Source organism: Coturnix japonica, chromosome 3 (assembly GCF_054131305.1).
Source record: "Coturnix japonica strain WE chromosome 3, WE-NBRP24, whole genome shotgun sequence".
NCBI lineage: Eukaryota > Metazoa > Chordata > Aves > Galliformes > Phasianidae > Coturnix > Coturnix japonica.
In genome coordinates, this window is record NC_140665.1 from 59788576 (window position 1) to 59805938 (window position 17363).

Consider the following 17363-nt stretch of genomic DNA (forward strand, 5'->3'; position numbering starts at 1 on the left):
CTGAAATGGAATTCTTTTTCCACCACTGAGGGGATGCACCTGAACACTATATTGGTCTCCCTTAGTTCTGATGTCACTCTTTTAATTACATCCACCAATAAGAAATATCCAATTCAACTCCTGTATGCGCATTACTTAAAGCAACTGAGGATTAGAATAAAAACTAGGCAGAGGTACATTTTGCTTCATTCTTCATCACTGAAAAGGAAAGAAAAATGTAAGGTAATGGGCAAAGCAAACACTATGAGGAATGCAAGATAATCCTATAAGGTCAACTGATAATTACAGAAGAGTTGTTCCATGATGAAAAGTGAGTTTGTGCAGCAGGTACTATTTCTGAATCAGACACTTTTATCCCTGAGTGATGGTAGATGAGAGTTGAACAGCTGAATTATGTATTATGATCAAATAAATATTAATTTTTGCATGAAGAATTAAAACACTTTAAATTAAAAAAAAAATAATAAAAGTCTTTGTACGTCTTCCAGTAGTTTTCATACTTTGCAGATCTTCTAGATGGAAACAACATCGAGATTTCTTCTCTGAGTTTGAATTGCATCTTTTACTACACTTAGATGTTCTGGGTTTCCCAAAGATAGAACAAAGGTTGTGCAGTAGACTCTCTTTCCTGGAGTAATTTTATTTCATTGTATGAATATCAGATTCCAGTACATATCAATACAAACTGGCAATCTGCATTAATCTATGCATTCATACTGTGTAGTTATGAACCATGATATAAATTATGTTTTTATTAAAAGGACTGTCTGTTTGGGCAAGAATGATAGTATTCTATATGTGTGTATACAGATGTGTATATGGATTAGATGTGACCCCGAAGGTCTTCTGTAACAGTAGGATATTATACAGATTTTATCTTTTAGAACAAAGCTTTTCTGCACTGCTTCTGCAGGAGTTGATCTGAGCCTATTTTTATTACAATTCCTGCCCTGGCAAGTTTGACGTGCCTCCAGAGTACACACTGTATGACAGCTACATGGAGTAGAATCAGTCCCTTACTTCTCAATATCTACTTGGCCTTGCTCTGTCTTTTGGGTGGGTTCCAAATTGAGAGCTACTTGCTTCTATGATGGACCTATTTGTGCTGCCTCATAAGCTCTGGCTCTGGAGGAAAAAAAAAAAAAAAAAAAGGTTTCTGAAAGGCAAAGGTTTTTCCCCTGAGTAAAACCAACTGCTAGAAATTTAAGCTGTCTTTAGGAGAAATGGTACTATTTATAATATTTATATTTGAAGTATCTTCCTTTTCCAGGATAATTTCCCAAAATTCCTCTGGGTAGTCACTAAACAAGGGTCTAGCATCAAAAATTTTGCTTCGGTGGCAAAAAGTGAAGCAGCTAGACACATAGTGTATGGGAAGACGAAGCTTGCATAGACATGGAGTTTATTTATTCTAGAAAATCTTTTAAAAAGCAATGCATTTTTAGTGAGAGGAAGGTTATCTGCAATTGCTATTGCAAATGTTCTGTAAATATGGATTTAAAATCTTATAAGCAAAAATGTGGTATTTCAAGTTACACATTAGCACTCCTTAAAGTATTTAAAGAGAAACGAAGGACTTTTAAATGCAAAGATTATGGCGTTGATTGTCATACCATTTACAAATACTAGATTTTCTTCCAAACTGGGATTTAATATTGTTTCAAATAGATATCTTCATTTTATTTTTTTTTTATTATTTCTCTGAGTGACTTTCATTCTAAAATTTCCTGAATATCACAGAACATAAAAAAACTGGGCAGCAGAAATATTTGGAAATATTACATGTCCACAGCTAACTGATAAGGGGGCTGCTCTGAAAACTGCGCCTCCAGTTTACTTAGGTTGGTCCAAGTCATCACAGGCAGATGTTGGTGGAAGTCTATTGCCAGTATTTGTAAAATTTTGCTGCTGTGCAACAGATGGCAGCATAGGGGCAGCCTGACAAAATGGTATCTGACGTGGAAGTGCATAAGAAGCAAAGATGTGTAACTGAATTCCTCTGTGCTGAAACAGTTGTACTCCTTGATATTCATCAACGCTTGTTGAACACTGATGGAGACCAAACAATGTATGTGAACACAGCCAGGAGATAAGAGGTACATTTGTGTAGTGGTGACAGTGATGTGAGGGACAAGACATGTTCTGAATGACCATGTGCAGCTATCATACCATGAAATGAGGAGTATCTTGATCAGCTGGTTCACACAAATCAATGATTATGACCAGGGAACTGCATATAGAACTGAATATTGGCTTTATTGCATTGGAAACTATAGTGGCAAAATTGGAATATCACAAAGTTTGTGACAAGTGAGTCCCACAGATTCTCACACAGGAGCAGCAAGAATGCCATATTGCGAGTTTTTCAGGATATACTGACACAATAAGTGACTGAAGGTGACCATTTTCTGGATCACATCATTACCAGTGATGAGATTAGTGACACCATTACAGGTCCAAGTCCAATATAACTTTCAGTCAGCAATATGTATGTACAAATTAATCTTAAAATACTGCTCTTTTCAAAATGTTGCATTTCAAATGAAGCTTTCATGTATTTGAAGGAAATAGAAAACTTTACAAAAGACATTTTTGAGTTTTTATTTTTAATTGACACTTGTACAAAGCCTCTGGGGCCTCAACCCAATTTTAACAAAACCATTAATCCATCACTCTTAATTTTTTTGGAATGATGCCAGTCTATCTTTCTTCTTCCTCGAAGCATAACCAAAATTCTCTTTGGAGTCCAAATCTGTATGCTCAAATCCCTCCCAAATACATTGGCAAGATGCAGTGATTTGAAGTCACGTGAGTCAGGGAATAGACCCACGATAATTGTGTGGACCAGAAAATCCTGAACCAATGTTAGAGATTAATTATTCACTTTCAAAGTAAAACCCTCCAAGCAACCAATCATTCAATTTCCAATACCATTATAGTGAGAAATACAGCTTGCAAATGTCAATGTTGCTTTGCAGAATAACCCTGAGGGCAGGATCAGAGCTACACCAGCCATCTGTTTGAACTTTCCTATTGTGGAACATTTCTCTATCTGCTTCCAAATGACCCCATTGGTAATGATGGAGAAGGAAAACCTGGGTAGTTCTGCAGCATATGATGCCATTCTTGCACTGTAGATTAGATTTGCCACTCAATGCAGCTTTAAGTTATTGCATCCAGCTTTCCACAGTTGACATCAAGAAGACAAAAATATCTGCCTTTCATTCATGCCTGCTGTGAGAGTGGATGCCTTTTTTAGGCTTCCTGAAGTCAGAATGAATACACATGGAAGCCAGCATAGAAAGCAGTGAGTTAAATCATAGCTTAGCTTAGCTTAACTCTATACTGGTGTTCCTATAATGAACAGGCATTTAGCATTAAATTAAACTGCTGAGAGCAGCGACTCTTAAACTGGGGACTGATGCTGTAGCCATTTTTCCCTACTGATGATTTTTTCCCTGAAGATGCATAACAGATGTGATAAACACCAGCTGGCAATAACTACGCTAAAACCAACAAACATCATCAGCCAGCCAGATTTTCCCAGGAAGGTCAGTGCTGTAAGTCTTATTCTCAATCACAATTGTTTACTGTTGTTTATTGTAGACTAACATTCTAAATAATGTTTTTATCAGTCAGAATTATTTTTGTATTTTAACCTACAAAGCTGCTTTTCCTCCAAGAAGAAAACAAGGGCATTATGTGTCTGCACAAGCAAGTCCAGCATATCTAAATAACATCAGGGCTGGACTGAATAAGTCACACTAATCATAAAATTGTCTTTACCAGCTACTACTAAACGCACATGGCAAATTTCCTTGTCTTCTTTTTGAGTGTCTTGTAGCACTTGTATTAAACACCACTTGGCCTCACTCACAGCACTCCCTTGCATTTGAGTCCCAAGAAAAACGTTATAGAAGTTAGCAAGATTATACAGGAAGACATGGCAGGTGGATCATACCACACTAACACAAGCTCACCAAGGCAAATGCCATGTGCTTAAAATGGTGGAAGTAACCAGTGGATGGCTGGAAACATATGCAACCATGGTAGAAGCTATGATAGTATACCACAAGTTACTGTTACTTCCAGTATAAGTGCTTTCATCATAGTGAATATAAACAAAAATGTATTAATTTAATTAACTGACGTATATTGTTTTTTGACTCTGAGCAGTCTCCATCTGAGTTATTTGTAGGGAACATAAGAATGTAAAAGACTGAACATCCATAATTAAGGCCTTTGAATCAAACTGTTAATACATAGTTTTTTATCGCATCTGCCATTTTATCCAAAATAAAAACAATTACAAACAACAACAAAACTTTCTAACATCCTTGGATAACAGCATAATGGGCAGCTAAGTTTACAGTCCAGTGAAGAAAGCAAGATGGGATCCCTCTTTTGCAGTAGAAAAGTCAACATAATAAGAGCTATACTAAATTTAACAAATATTGATAAAATTGTGCTTTCATGTGCAGAAATATGCATACAACAGAGAAATTATATTGAAATAAATTGAACAGAGACTTTAAAAAAAGTTTTCTTTGTATCCTTAAACTTATCTGTAGTACAAATCTAGGGAGTAATTTGAAACATTAAGATCGGTGTTTGGTTTACTGCATTTCAAGGAGTGGAAAACAAATTTGATTCATACAGGTGTTGCAGGAGGAAATGCCTGTTCCTTTAAAGTCTTTGAAATACCCCGTGTGGGCCCTGCTTAGCAGACTTCATCCAAAATGAGAGTTCTTTGGCCTCCTATTCTTCACTACAAAGACCAAATCTACCCTAGAGGGCCCAGGTTTACACAACTAGAGCTTTTTGTCTCCATCCTCCTGTACATTCATTATTATTATGTTCACAAACATAGAAAACAATTTGGGCTATTTATTGACCTTTGAAAATCGAAAAGTAAATCTACCCCTCTTTACACAATTTAATACAGCTAAAAGAAGATTCCCTTGCTACTTTCAGACTTTAAAAAAGAAATTGCTTTATACACAGATAACTCGGCACAATAGATTAAGCTCAACCTTAGCAATGAGGTTTATGTGATAAAGTAGGACATTGCGGATTTAGTCAGTTGTTATATTCCAACAGGTTTATTTGGACTAGAAAAGGTAGGAATGACAGCTAAGATTTCATGTTATTTTTAATGGCGAATTGTCATTTAATAAAAATAAACATGTGGATTCATATTGTGTCTATAACAAATGGATGGTTTAGCATTCAGGTAGAAACAAATTATATTGTCTATTTGTTTATTTTTGACCTTTCTAGACCATATTGTCTAAAAAGTCTATTTTGTTATTGGAAGAGTCTCCATGTTTTAAGTATTTTGTTGTGAAATACTTGCATAATTCAACCATTAAATGAAAATGAGAACTGTGATAAAAGCATTTATACATATTTGGAAAAGAGTTGAAGATTCACTGTTTAGAGTTATTGCTGGAAGTTTACAAATTAAACAGAATAAACTTGCAAATACCACTAGGTCAAATCTCTTATTAATTGTCCTTTCTGTAAAAGCTGCTCTGACATCTTTAGAATTGCCAAAAGACATTATTAGAAAGCCAGCTTGGTCTTTGTAACACTTTCTGTCTGTAAAGGAGAGGGGGGGTTCTATGTCTTTGGCTTGAAACTTGAGCATACAGTGATTGCACATAGTTATCTTAGTCATAGCTGTGATGAGATAAACAAAGCAATTTGTACACATGGAAATTGTAATCCACATTAATGTAAACAGTTAAAACTTAAATGAAATTCTTCCCTAGTCTGCAAGTCCTGGTAATATGGTAAATATTTTGTCATTTTAGGAAAGAGACACACATACTGAAACGTATGAGTATCAAACACAAAGATGGAGACAAATAGTTATGCAGGAAAATACAAAGAAACCATAGGTAGATTTTCACATAGGCAGAGTTGTTGATTTTACAATGGAAAAATAAAACTATAAAGTCACAGTAAGTTTTCCATGTATGCTTCCATGTACATATATATGTGTATATATATACACACATAATTTATACATATTTATATGTATACATATATATGTGTATATATGTGTGTGTGTGTATATATATATATACACACATATACGCGCACACACACACATATATACATATATATATATATACACACACATGGCAGATATATAAAAGTGCAATCTAAAAAGCATAGTTTTACTAACAATATTTTTCATTCTTAAGAATCTTCCATCTATATATACATACAAAGACCATTCCTACACAGTGCCTACACTTTTAGAGAAAATGGATAGAAATAAATTGTCTTGTCACTCTCTTCTGTGGGTGACAGAGATGCTAAAGATTTCATGTCACAGCTTTCATGGCAGTGATATATGTTAAGAGAGCCCAGCTTCATCCATCGCTTTCCTCCCCTGCCAGCAGACCCAGAGCACTGTCTCCTTGTTTGTCTCTACATGGTCTCAGCCCAAACCCTGGGAGATCTCTGCATGTCCTAATATACTGACACACGTGAAACCTCGCCAAGGGAATAAAAGCACTACAGTCCCTGCTATTTTGCTGCATAAACCCTCTTTTCAACAGTAACCATGAAGAAAACAGGTTGTATGCTACAAGTAGAAATTAATTAATGGAAACAAGATTGAGCAGTCAGCATCTGAGCGCTAAAGGCATAAAAGGTGGAAAGTAACTCTTGCAACCATTTTAAATACAAAAACTACTATTAGACGACAAGCAAAATAAAGGCATAACATATTTAATCACCTCCTGAATTTAAAAGCTAGACAAAATGTAATATTTGGCAACCCGATACAAGAGACAGACAGAAATTAAACATTCTTAACTGTTTCATTGCAGCAGATATGAGACACTTGACAATGGTTCAAAACAATAATTTGGAGGCAATACGAATCACAGAAAATGAATACACTTCTCAGGAGAAAATTAAAAGTAAAACAGTAAAGCTTACTGTCTTGAAAGAAATTGTGATAAATTCAAAACACCTTAATAGCAGAGTCATTACTAGGGACAGCAAAGAGAGTAATCTTTTGCATGGGAGTTAAGAAGCTTGCTTAAGGTCAAGCAGTCAGCCAGACAAAACCATTAACTGAAAACAAGTCTTTGGAATCAGTCTGCTGCTTTAATTTGACCTTCCTACATATGGAAAATCATTCTTAGTCGCTGAATTATTTTTTAATTTGATCAAACTGAACTAACAGTCTGTTCTATTCATGGATGTTGTCTATGGATGCATATTTGATACAGATGCTCCTAATATTCTTTCTACCCCTTACATTTCATCTGTATGAATCACTGCCTGGGTAAGCACCATCTGTCCTTTGTTCTCTGTTGCCAGAATGGGCCACTTTGGAATGAAAAAAATAAAATAAAAAAATAAGTCAGCATCAGAATATTCTGAACAATGCAAATTCCAGGCTCAACACAGTGCAGCTACCCAAAGAATGAGATTAAATCACTTTTGAGACTCCTCCCTCCGCCAAACAGTTGGGTTTACTGAGTCTTTCAATATACAAATCCTTTCCCAATGTACGTAGCTCTTCTGACCCTTTTTCTGAATTTTTTTTCTGGTATGCTGATGTGTGGAAATTGCAGACACCAGACCTCAGCTTAAGTATTTCAGTTGCACTCACAATTACCCTGAATGAGAAAGTAGGAGCACCTAATTGTATATTCTTTTTAGTGCCCTGTCTCATTTGCACCACAGCCTCTGGCTTGCACTGCCCATCCACGTTGAATTGGTTATTTATCACACTACATAAGCATGAATCTCTGTAACTGAGATACACTGCTGTCACGGGTTACTTAGATTTACCTATGCCCGTGACAGGGGAAGCCACCCCGTGGGCCCCCTCCCGGGGCCCGGAAAGGAGGGGAGAAAAGGGAGTGGGATAAAACAGCGACAATCTAAGGAGGAAAAACTTATTTTACTAAATATGATACCGAAATACAAGATAACACAATATAATATAATTGAGGCTAACAAATTGAACGAAACAGAGAGAGAGAGTCCCCGAAAACCGAGAGGCCTACTGTGAACTCTAGGCGACACGGCTGGAACACTTCCCCCTCTCCGAGAAGTTCGAGAGAAGAAGGAGGGCACTCCAGCCTGGGAACGAGATTATACAGCGTCCTGGTCCCGTGACTTATCATTAACCCTGTTGTTCTCTGGGATATGTAGTCTTCTTCTGTGGACTGCACATTCAATAGAAGTATCCATACTTTACATGATGTTATGATGTGGAATACTGATACTGATAGCAAAATTACAAAACCATGACATTCCACCCCTTATTCTACATTATTACATCATGGTAAATATATATATACATATATATACACGTATGTAAAATTATGATAGCTAAACAGTAGAATTACATGTAACATAACTAAATGTACAACTATAATAACTAAAATATACTACACATGCAAACATATATACATATAAATACATAAAATTATTGACTGCACTCCCCCAGCATCAAATTCCCTTGTGGTACACATTGAACATCCCCATCCTTCTGCATTACCCACCAAGTGCACCCAGGTCCCTGGGCAAAGACAGTTCCACGGATAGGTTTGCCCTTTCCAGAAGCTGGAAGGACCCAAACAGCTTTTCCCAACATGTTCTTTACATGTACAACAGGGACCTTATCTCCTTCTACAGTGTGTAGGGGGCTAGATTGACTAGGACCGTCACGATTGACAGATCCTCTAGTATTCACCAACCAAGTGGCTTCTGCCAGATTCTTCTCCCAGTGCTTAAATGTTCCGCCACCCATTGCTTTCAACATAGTTTTCAACAACCCATTATATCGTTCAATTTTACCAGAAGCTGGTGCATGGTAGGGAATATGATAAATCCACTCAATGCCATGATCTTTGGCCCAAGTATTTATAAGGGAATTTTTAAAATGTGTCCCATTATCAGATTCAATTCTTTCTGGGGTGCCATGTCGCCACAGGACTTGTTTCTCAAGACCTAATATGGTGTTTCGAGCAGTTGCATGGGGTACTGCGTATGTTTCAAGCCACCCAGTGGTTGCCTCTACCATGGTGAGTACATAACACTTACCACTGCGAGATCGTGGCAAGGTGATATAATCAACCTGCCACGCCTCCCCATATTTATACTTTTGCCACCGCCCTTCCTCCCAGAGAGGTTTCATCCTTTTGGCTTGTTTAATTATGGCACATGTTTCACAATCATGAATAATCTGCGCAATAGCGTCCATGGTTAAGTCCACCCCTCGGTCTCTGGCCCACTTATATGTCGCGTCTCTTCCTTGATGACCTGAGGTCTCATGAGCCCATCGAGCTAGAAATAATTCACCCTTATTCTGCCAGTCCAAGTCAATTTGAGCCACCTCAATTTTGGCAGCTTTATCTACCTGATGGTTGTTTTGTTGTTCTTCAGTAGCCCGACTTTTGGGCACATGTGCATCCACATGACGCACCTTTACAACCATATTCTTTGTTCGGGCAGCAATGTCCTTCCATAATTCAGCGGCCCAAACAGATTTACCCTTCCGTTGCCAGTTGTTTTGTTCCCACCTCTGTAACCACCCCCATAAGGCATTTGCCACCATCCATGAGTCAGTATAAAGATACAGCATTGGCCACCTCTCCCGTTCAGCAACATCTAAGGCCAGCTGGACAGCTTTTACCTCTGCAAACTGACTTGATTCTCCCTTACCTTCGGTGGCCTCTGCAACCTGTCGTGTGGGGCTCCACACAGCAGCTTTCCATTTGCGATGCTTCCCTACAATGCGACATGATCCATCTGTGAATAGGGCATATTTCTTTTCATTTTCTGGTAATTCGTTGTATGGTGGGGCCTCTTTAGCACGTGATACCTCTTCTGCTGGTGATGTTCCAAACCTTTTATCTTCAGGCCAGTCCATGATTACCTCTAGGATTCCTGGACGATTGAGGTTTCCCATTCGCGCTCGCTGTGTAATCAGCGTAATCCACTTGCTCCAGGTGACATCGGTAGCATGATGAGTGGAGGGAACCTGTCCTTTGAACATCCAGTTCAGCACTGGCAGTCGAGGTGCCAAAAGGAGCTGTGTTTCAGTCCCGACTACTTCGGAAGCAGCCCGAACCCCCTCATACGCGGCTAAGATCTCCTTCTCAGTTGGAGTGTAGCACTCTTCAGACCCCTTATATGATCGACTCCAGAATCCCAGGGGTCGGCCTCGGGTCTCTCCTGAGGCTCTTTGCCACAAACTCCAAGTGGGGCCTTTCTCTCCAGCAGCAGTATAGAGGATGTTCTTTACATCCTGTCCAGTCCGTACTGGCCCCAGAGCTACAGCTCGGGCTATCTCTTGTTTAATCTGTTCAAAAGCCTGCTGCTGCTCAGGGCCCCATGCAAAATCGTTCTTCTTCCGCGTCACCTGATAAAGGGGGCTTACAATGAGGCTGTAGTTTGGAATGTGCATCCTCCAAAAGCCTACTGCACCCAGGAAAGATTGTGTCTCTTTCTTGCTAGTTGGTGGAGACATGGCAGTGATTTTGTCGATCACATCTGTTGGGATGTGACGACGTCCATCCTGCCACTTTATACCTAAGAACTGAATTTCCTGGGCAGGTCCTTTTACTTTGCTTCGCTTAATAGCAAAGCCGGCTTGTAGAAGAATTTGGATGATCTGCTCTCCTTTTGTGAAAACCTCTTCTGCTGTATCACCCCACACAACAATGTCATCAATGTACTGCAGGTGTTCAGGAGCACCACCTTGTTCCAGTACAGTTTGGACCAACCCATGGCAAATGGTTGGGCTATGTTTCCACCCCTGGGGCAAACGGTTCCAAGTATACTGAATGCCCCTCCAGGTGAAGGCAAACTGTGGCTTACATTCTGCAGCCAAAGGAATAGAGAAGAAGGCATTGGCAATGTCAATGGTGGCATACCATTTGGCTGCTTTTGACTCCAGCTCGTACTGGAGTTCCAACATGTCCGGCACAGCAGCGCTCAATGGGGGTGTGACCTCATTCAGGCCACGGTAGTCTACTGTCAGCCTCCATTCTCCACTGGCTTTACGCACTGGCCATATGGGACTGTTAAAAGGTGAGTGAGTTTTACTGATCACTCCCTGATTCTCCAACTGGCGAATCAAATCATGAATGGGGAGCAAGGAATCCCTGTTGGTGCGATACTGCCGTCTGTGCACTGTCTTTGTAGCAATCGGTACCTGCTGCTCTTTTACTCGTAGCAGCCCCACAACAGACGGGTCCTCTGACAGGCCAGGCAAAACAGACAGCTGCTTAATGTTGTCCATATCTACAGCAGCTATCCCAAAGGCCCATCGATACCCCTTAGGATCCTTGAAATGCCCCCTTCTGAGGTAATCAATACCCAGTATACATGGAGCCCCTGGGCCAGTCACAATAGGATGTTTTTGCCAGTCTTTGCCAGTGAGGCTTATTTCAGCCTCCAGCACAGTCAATTCTTGAGAGCCCCCAGTCACTCCAGAAATATGGATTGATTCTGTCCCTTCATGACTGGAGGGCATTAGGGTGCACTGTGCACCGGTATCCACCAGCGCCTTATATTCCTGTGGTTCTGATGTGCCAGGCCATCGAATCCACACAGTCCAATAAACTCTATTATCCCTTTCCCTCCCCTGACTGAGGGCAGGGCCCCTCTATTGGTTACCTGTGATGACTGGAGCAACTCCACTGGTGGTTGGTATGTCTAGTAGTTCTTTCACCCGTGCTCGTAGTGCAGAAGTGGGCTGATCATGCCACTTCCTCATGTCTTCTCCACGGTCACGTAGGTAGCGCCACATGGAAACACGCGGTGCAATCGTACTGTTGTTCTTTGCTCGAGCTGGGAAGCGTGTGCGTTTAACAGCTGAGACTTTTGATGATGCAGGTGAGGAGTAGGACTGGAATACTTTGATCAGATCCTTCATTAGACCTGGTGGCCCGTACGAGGATTGACCTTCATCAGTTGCTTCTGATACTATTACGGGATCATCATTACGATTAGTTGATGGAAACAATTTCTTGCACATTTCATCTACTCGGTTTTCTAGCCGTGAGATGGCAGAAACTGCGGCATGCAGTTGAGGGAGCTGCTGATCGGTGGTTTGAAGCATTATAATCAGCTCAACAACTCGGGGCCATCTGTCCACGAACCCTTTAGAACCTGTTACCAATGACTGTGCCATTCTTTCTGGTGCTGTACTTGTGATTTTCTGCCACATGTCAGGATCGGCCCTCACTCTCTCAGGGTCAAGTTCGCTTGGATCAGGGCTGTACAACATTTTCGCCATGGCCAATTCCCTCAGGCGCTGAATACCTTTTTGGACGGTATTCCAACTATCAAATTTAGGCTTCAAAGCATCCTTATAGGGGTACCTTTCTCTCACGGCTTCTAACAGCCGCAGCCAGAGAGTGGCAGCTCCATCCGAACATCTGCTAATCCCTCTGTCGATACCTGCATCTTGGGCAATGTTTCCTAGTTGGCGAGCTTCATTACCATCTAGAGACAAGCTGTTGGCCCCGTTGTCCCAGCAGCGAAGCAACCAAGCAAGGATACCTTCATCTTGACGCCGTGTGAACTCCTTTCTTGAGCCTTGGATTTCAGTCAGCTTCAGAGGTCGACAATAGGTGATTTCCTCCTCATCATCAGTCTCTTCTTCATGCCTCTTGGTTTTTGCCTTTGCTTTTTTCGGTACTGCTCCATGCCCGGCACCTGGGTCTTCTGCAGCCCCCCCCTGTGCTTCTCCTTCTTTTCGTTCTAGACGCGTGGACACCCGTTTCCATTTCTTGCCTTCCACAGGGGCAACTGATATTGCTACTGATGCCTCCTGTGACTGATCAGAATTAACTTGGGCTTGAATCTCAGATCGGAAACTCTCTCTCTCCAGAATAGTATGATACAAAGCACGGTATGCATAAGCCAAACCCCACATAAGGTTTACCTCCTTAGATCTCTGACCCAAATACTCACTTAATTTCTTAGGGTCCTTTAGGTGTTCAAGAGTGAAATCCCATGACACTGCGGGTCCCCATGCTTCTAAGACTTTTCCTAAACCTTTCCATATTCCCTGCCAGTCATCATTCTCTGGTTCTGGAGGAGACTTCCGCATAGAACGAATGCATAGGAACATATATGCATTCATTAGTAGTGATAACATGGATGCAAGTATGAACCCTATCTCAGTTATTGAAAGGCGTGTGGAAATCTGAGAGTACAACCTAAATAAAAAGGGTTTTTTTAGCCTGTACAATGAATTAAACATGGTGGTGTTTGTAAAATTGCCTGTTCCATCTGGGATGCAAGTACTTGTAAGATTCGCAATTCCATCTGGGATGCAAGTGTTTGTAAGATTCACAATTCCATCTGGGATGTAGGTGCCAAAATTCTGACCATACCACATCTCATAAAAGTACCAGGCAGGTGTCTCCATCAGTATCCACCTTATTAGGCTATATATCTGCACAATTCCACAACACCAAATTATGGTGTTAATAGTTGACCAATACTTTAAGAAGATCATAATTGCTTTCAATCCCTTAAACAGAGCAACTGGGATGAAGAGTGGATTCATAGCTGGCAGGCTCTGTAAAAGTCAGAGCTAGCTAGCTTTGCTCTAAGGGAGAAAGAAATCCCTTTGTTTTCTACACAAAAGTTAGATAGCAGTGCTGAGAATGTACAGCAGCCCTTAATGTTTACAATTTGTCTGGTATTTCAAGGTCACGTTCTCAGTGAGCAGCTACGAAAAGATAACACTCCCCTAACGAAGCTCTTTAAGAGTAAAGAGAGAGTTGTTCTAAAAGCTAAAAAGCTCTATGCCCGCATTCTCCACCAAAAAATCTGTCACGGGTTACTTAGATTTACCTATGCCCGTGACAGGGGAAGCCACCCCGTGGGCCCCCTCCCGGGGCCCGGAAAGGAGGGGAGAAAAGGGAGTGGGATAAAACAGCGACAATCTAAGGAGGAAAAACTTATTTTACTAAATATGATACCGAAATACAAGATAACACAATATAATATAATTGAGGCTAACAAATTGAACGAAACAGAGAGAGAGAGTCCCCGAAAACCGAGAGGCCTACTGTGAACTCTAGGCGACACGGCTGGAACGCTTCCCCCTCTCCGAGAAGTTCGAGAGAAGAAGGAGGGCACTCCAGCCTGGGAACGAGATTATACAGCGTCCTGGTCCCGTGACTTATCATTAACCCTGTTGTTCTCTGGGATATGTAGTCTTCTTCTGTGGACTGCACATTCAATAGAAGTATCCATACTTTACATGATGTTATGATGTGGAATACTGATACTGATAGCAAAATTACAAAACCATGACAACTGCTCTGTAATCTGGACTTCCTCATATTCCTCACTATCCATAGAATCACAGAATCATAGAATCACTTGTGTTGGAAGGGATCTCAAAGACCATCCAGTTCCAGCTCCTCAGCCATGGACTCATGAGTTACCACTCACTATACCAGGAACAAGATTAGACTGCTCAGGGTCTCATTCAAGCTGGCCTCGCTTTCCACTGATTTCTGACATTTTCACATTGTAGGTAATACTTTTTCCCCTCATCCTTGTTGAGATGGAAAGATTTAGTCATTTACCATTTTGATTTTTGCCTGCCTACAAAGAATGCATGCGAAGAAGAGATTTTTAGAGCAGAGGGAATGAAAAGAAGAAGAAAATAAAGGAGGAAAAAGGAAAAAAAAAATTAAAGGAAAAAAGTTCTCTACAGAGAATATCAAGGACTTTTAAAAGATCAGAAAAGATCAGTGTAGAGGCTGCTAATCTAGAAATCCAACATGTCCAACCACATTAATGTATTTATGTTCTCCTAAGGCCAGAGTCTAGCGAAGAGACATTAAATTGTTAAACACGGTGGCTGTTCTCCTGAGGTGCACAGGATGGAAATGGAAGAAGAGAGCAGTCATCTCCACATGAAATCTTATAGTAAATTTGGCTGTGAATTCCTTCTGGCAGGTATGTTTGTTCTGCACTCATCCCATCAGATCAGCGGTCTGTATCTGCAGTTTGCAGAGGCTGTGCCCATAGGAAAAGTGGTTGATCAACTCCAGAGAGTGCTTTCCTCTCTCACTCTGCTGGGTCGCTCCGCCGTCTGTGGGAACCTAATCATGCAGCCATTGGATTTACTCAATTCATTTTGATTTTAAGATGTTACTCCTCCCAACCAACTACTCCAACTACTGGAGTGAGGCACTCAAGGTCTGGCAGGACTGGGCTCTGAGCAATCAGATCTAGCTTTAGGTGTCCCTGTTCATTGCAGGAGGGATGGACTAGATGGACTTTAAAGGCCCCTTCCAACTCAAGCAGGTCTATCATTAGGAAGTATTACTTCTCGGAAAGGGTAGTCAGGCATTGGAATGCACTGCCCAGGGAGGTGGTGGAGTCACCGACCATGGGAGTGTTCAAGAAACGTTTGGATGTTGTGTTGATGAATATGATTTAGCCGAGAAGTATCGGCAATGGTTGGACTAGATGGTCTTCTAGGTCTTTTCCAACCTTGATAATTCTGTGATTCTGTGATCATCCTGTTGCGAGAAAATGACTCTTCTTCCCTCACACACCCAGGGGGCAACAAGAGTGAACCCGGAGTCTCCTCCTATCACAGCATGGTAGTGAGCCAGGAGCCGTCCCATCGCGGAGCTCTGCCCTAGCCCCGCATGACCCCCAGTGCATTTTCAGGGCTGTGAGAAGCTTCTAGAGGTCGGTGTCTGCACCCCGACACCTGCCACGACGGGGTATATACACCCAGAGCCGTACACGCCTTCCACACCTGACAGAGCCCGTTTACAGCAGGGCCCGAGAGCGGAGCATCGCCCAACGGCATCGTGCCGCGGGCAGCAGAGCGACGGGTACGGGGGGCGGGCAGGCTGCGGGCGGGGCTGCCGAGTGACGCGGCCTACGCGGCGTAAACAGCGCGGCGGCGACAGCTTGGGAACGGCCCGGCGGCCGGGAACGGCCAGCGGCCCCCTCGCTCGTTCCCCGGCCGGGCGGGCAGCCCCGGGGCCGGCCGGCCTCCCCGCCTGGTGCCGGGCGGGAGGGACGGAGGAGCCGCTGGGGAGAGGCCGGTGCTCCTTAGCGCGGCGGCCCCCCGCGGGGTTGATGCCGCAGCCCCCCGCCCGCTGAGGGGCTGCGGGCAGCGGCCGGGGAGCTCTCGGACGGGGGTTGGCGGCCTCGGCGCGGCTGAACCGGCGGCGGCTGAGCCGGCGGATGCCGAGCGGCGGCGGGGGCCGGCGGTGAAGATGGCGACCCCGGGGATGAGCTGGCAGCAGCAGCACGGCTACGGCGGCGGCTCCGCGCCCGGAGCGGGGAAATTCGGCTCCGGTTCTGCCCCGCCGGGACTGGGAGCCGAGCACAGCCCGGACCTACACTTCAAAATGAGCAAGAAGATCGCCCAGCTCACCAAGGTGAGAGAGTCCTCGCCTCCGGGCAGCGACGGGCTGCCGGGCTCCTCTGCCGCCTCGGGTGTTTTCCCCTTCTTATTTTTCTTTCCCCCTCCTCCTCGTTTGTTCATTTCACATGTGAAGGGTTGACACGCTGCCCCTCTCTTCGTCTTGCCACCTGGGCTCAGCCTCGCTGGAGAGAGGTCATCTCCTGAGCTTGGTTCTTCCAGCGGAGCGATGCTCGCTCCTCGGCGGCTTGATGCGGCTGGGCTCGCACCCGAGAGGTCGGGCCTGGCGAAGCGCGGCTGCCCTGCCCTGCCCTGCCCTGCCCTGCCCTGCCAGCTGCCCCTGGCCGGGCGCTGGGAGCTGGGGAGGGGAGGCTGACGGCAGCCAAGCGGCATCGCCTTACATCAGCTGTGTGTGGGCTCAGATTGGCGCGGTCAGACCTTTATTGGTAGGCTGATGTTTGCTATTTATTTATGAAAATAACGACTCTGTTTTCTAGCTCTTTGATAACCTATTCTCTGAGTCTTGTTAAATACATAATTTCGGGTGATGCTTCCTGTCCTTTTGCTGAAGAGCGGTGCTCCCATTTAAGGTGATTAGTGAAGTCCTCCTTAGATGGCATGAAGTGTGACCATACCTTGAACCCTGTATTACCGACTTACCGGTTTCCCTAAGGCCATTTCCAGTATAGGAAATACATTGTATCTTTGTTAAAGTCTGTAGTCAAACAATGTTTTAAAAGCATATTATTAAGACTGGTGGGCCCTACAATTCAGACCTGATTGTAACTAAGATTTTATTTAGAATAACTTAAAAATGAAAGAAAGAAACACTGTGGTGGTGTTATCTCCCTTGTATGATGCTCGAGACATAAGTGAATACCATGATTTAAGAAGTGAAGGGCAGATTGCATATCTTACTGAGAATGCACAAGAAACCACTGTCAATAATTACATAGTT

At 42.8% G+C, this 17363-nt stretch overlaps 1 protein-coding gene across 2 annotated transcripts in view; it reads left to right on the plus strand.

Annotated features, from left to right (window-relative positions):
- Positions 1–15910: 15910 nt before the first annotated feature.
- Positions 15911–17363, plus strand: part of FAM184A (family with sequence similarity 184 member A) — a 60209-nt gene continuing 58756 nt past the window's right edge. For both annotated transcript variants that reach the window (XM_085541763.1, XM_085541765.1), the window contains exon 1: positions 15911–16421. In XM_085541763.1, the coding sequence (XP_085397889.1) occupies positions 16257–16421 (165 nt within the window). In that variant the 5' untranslated portion in view covers positions 15911–16256. The remainder of the gene's footprint in view (positions 16422–17363) is intronic.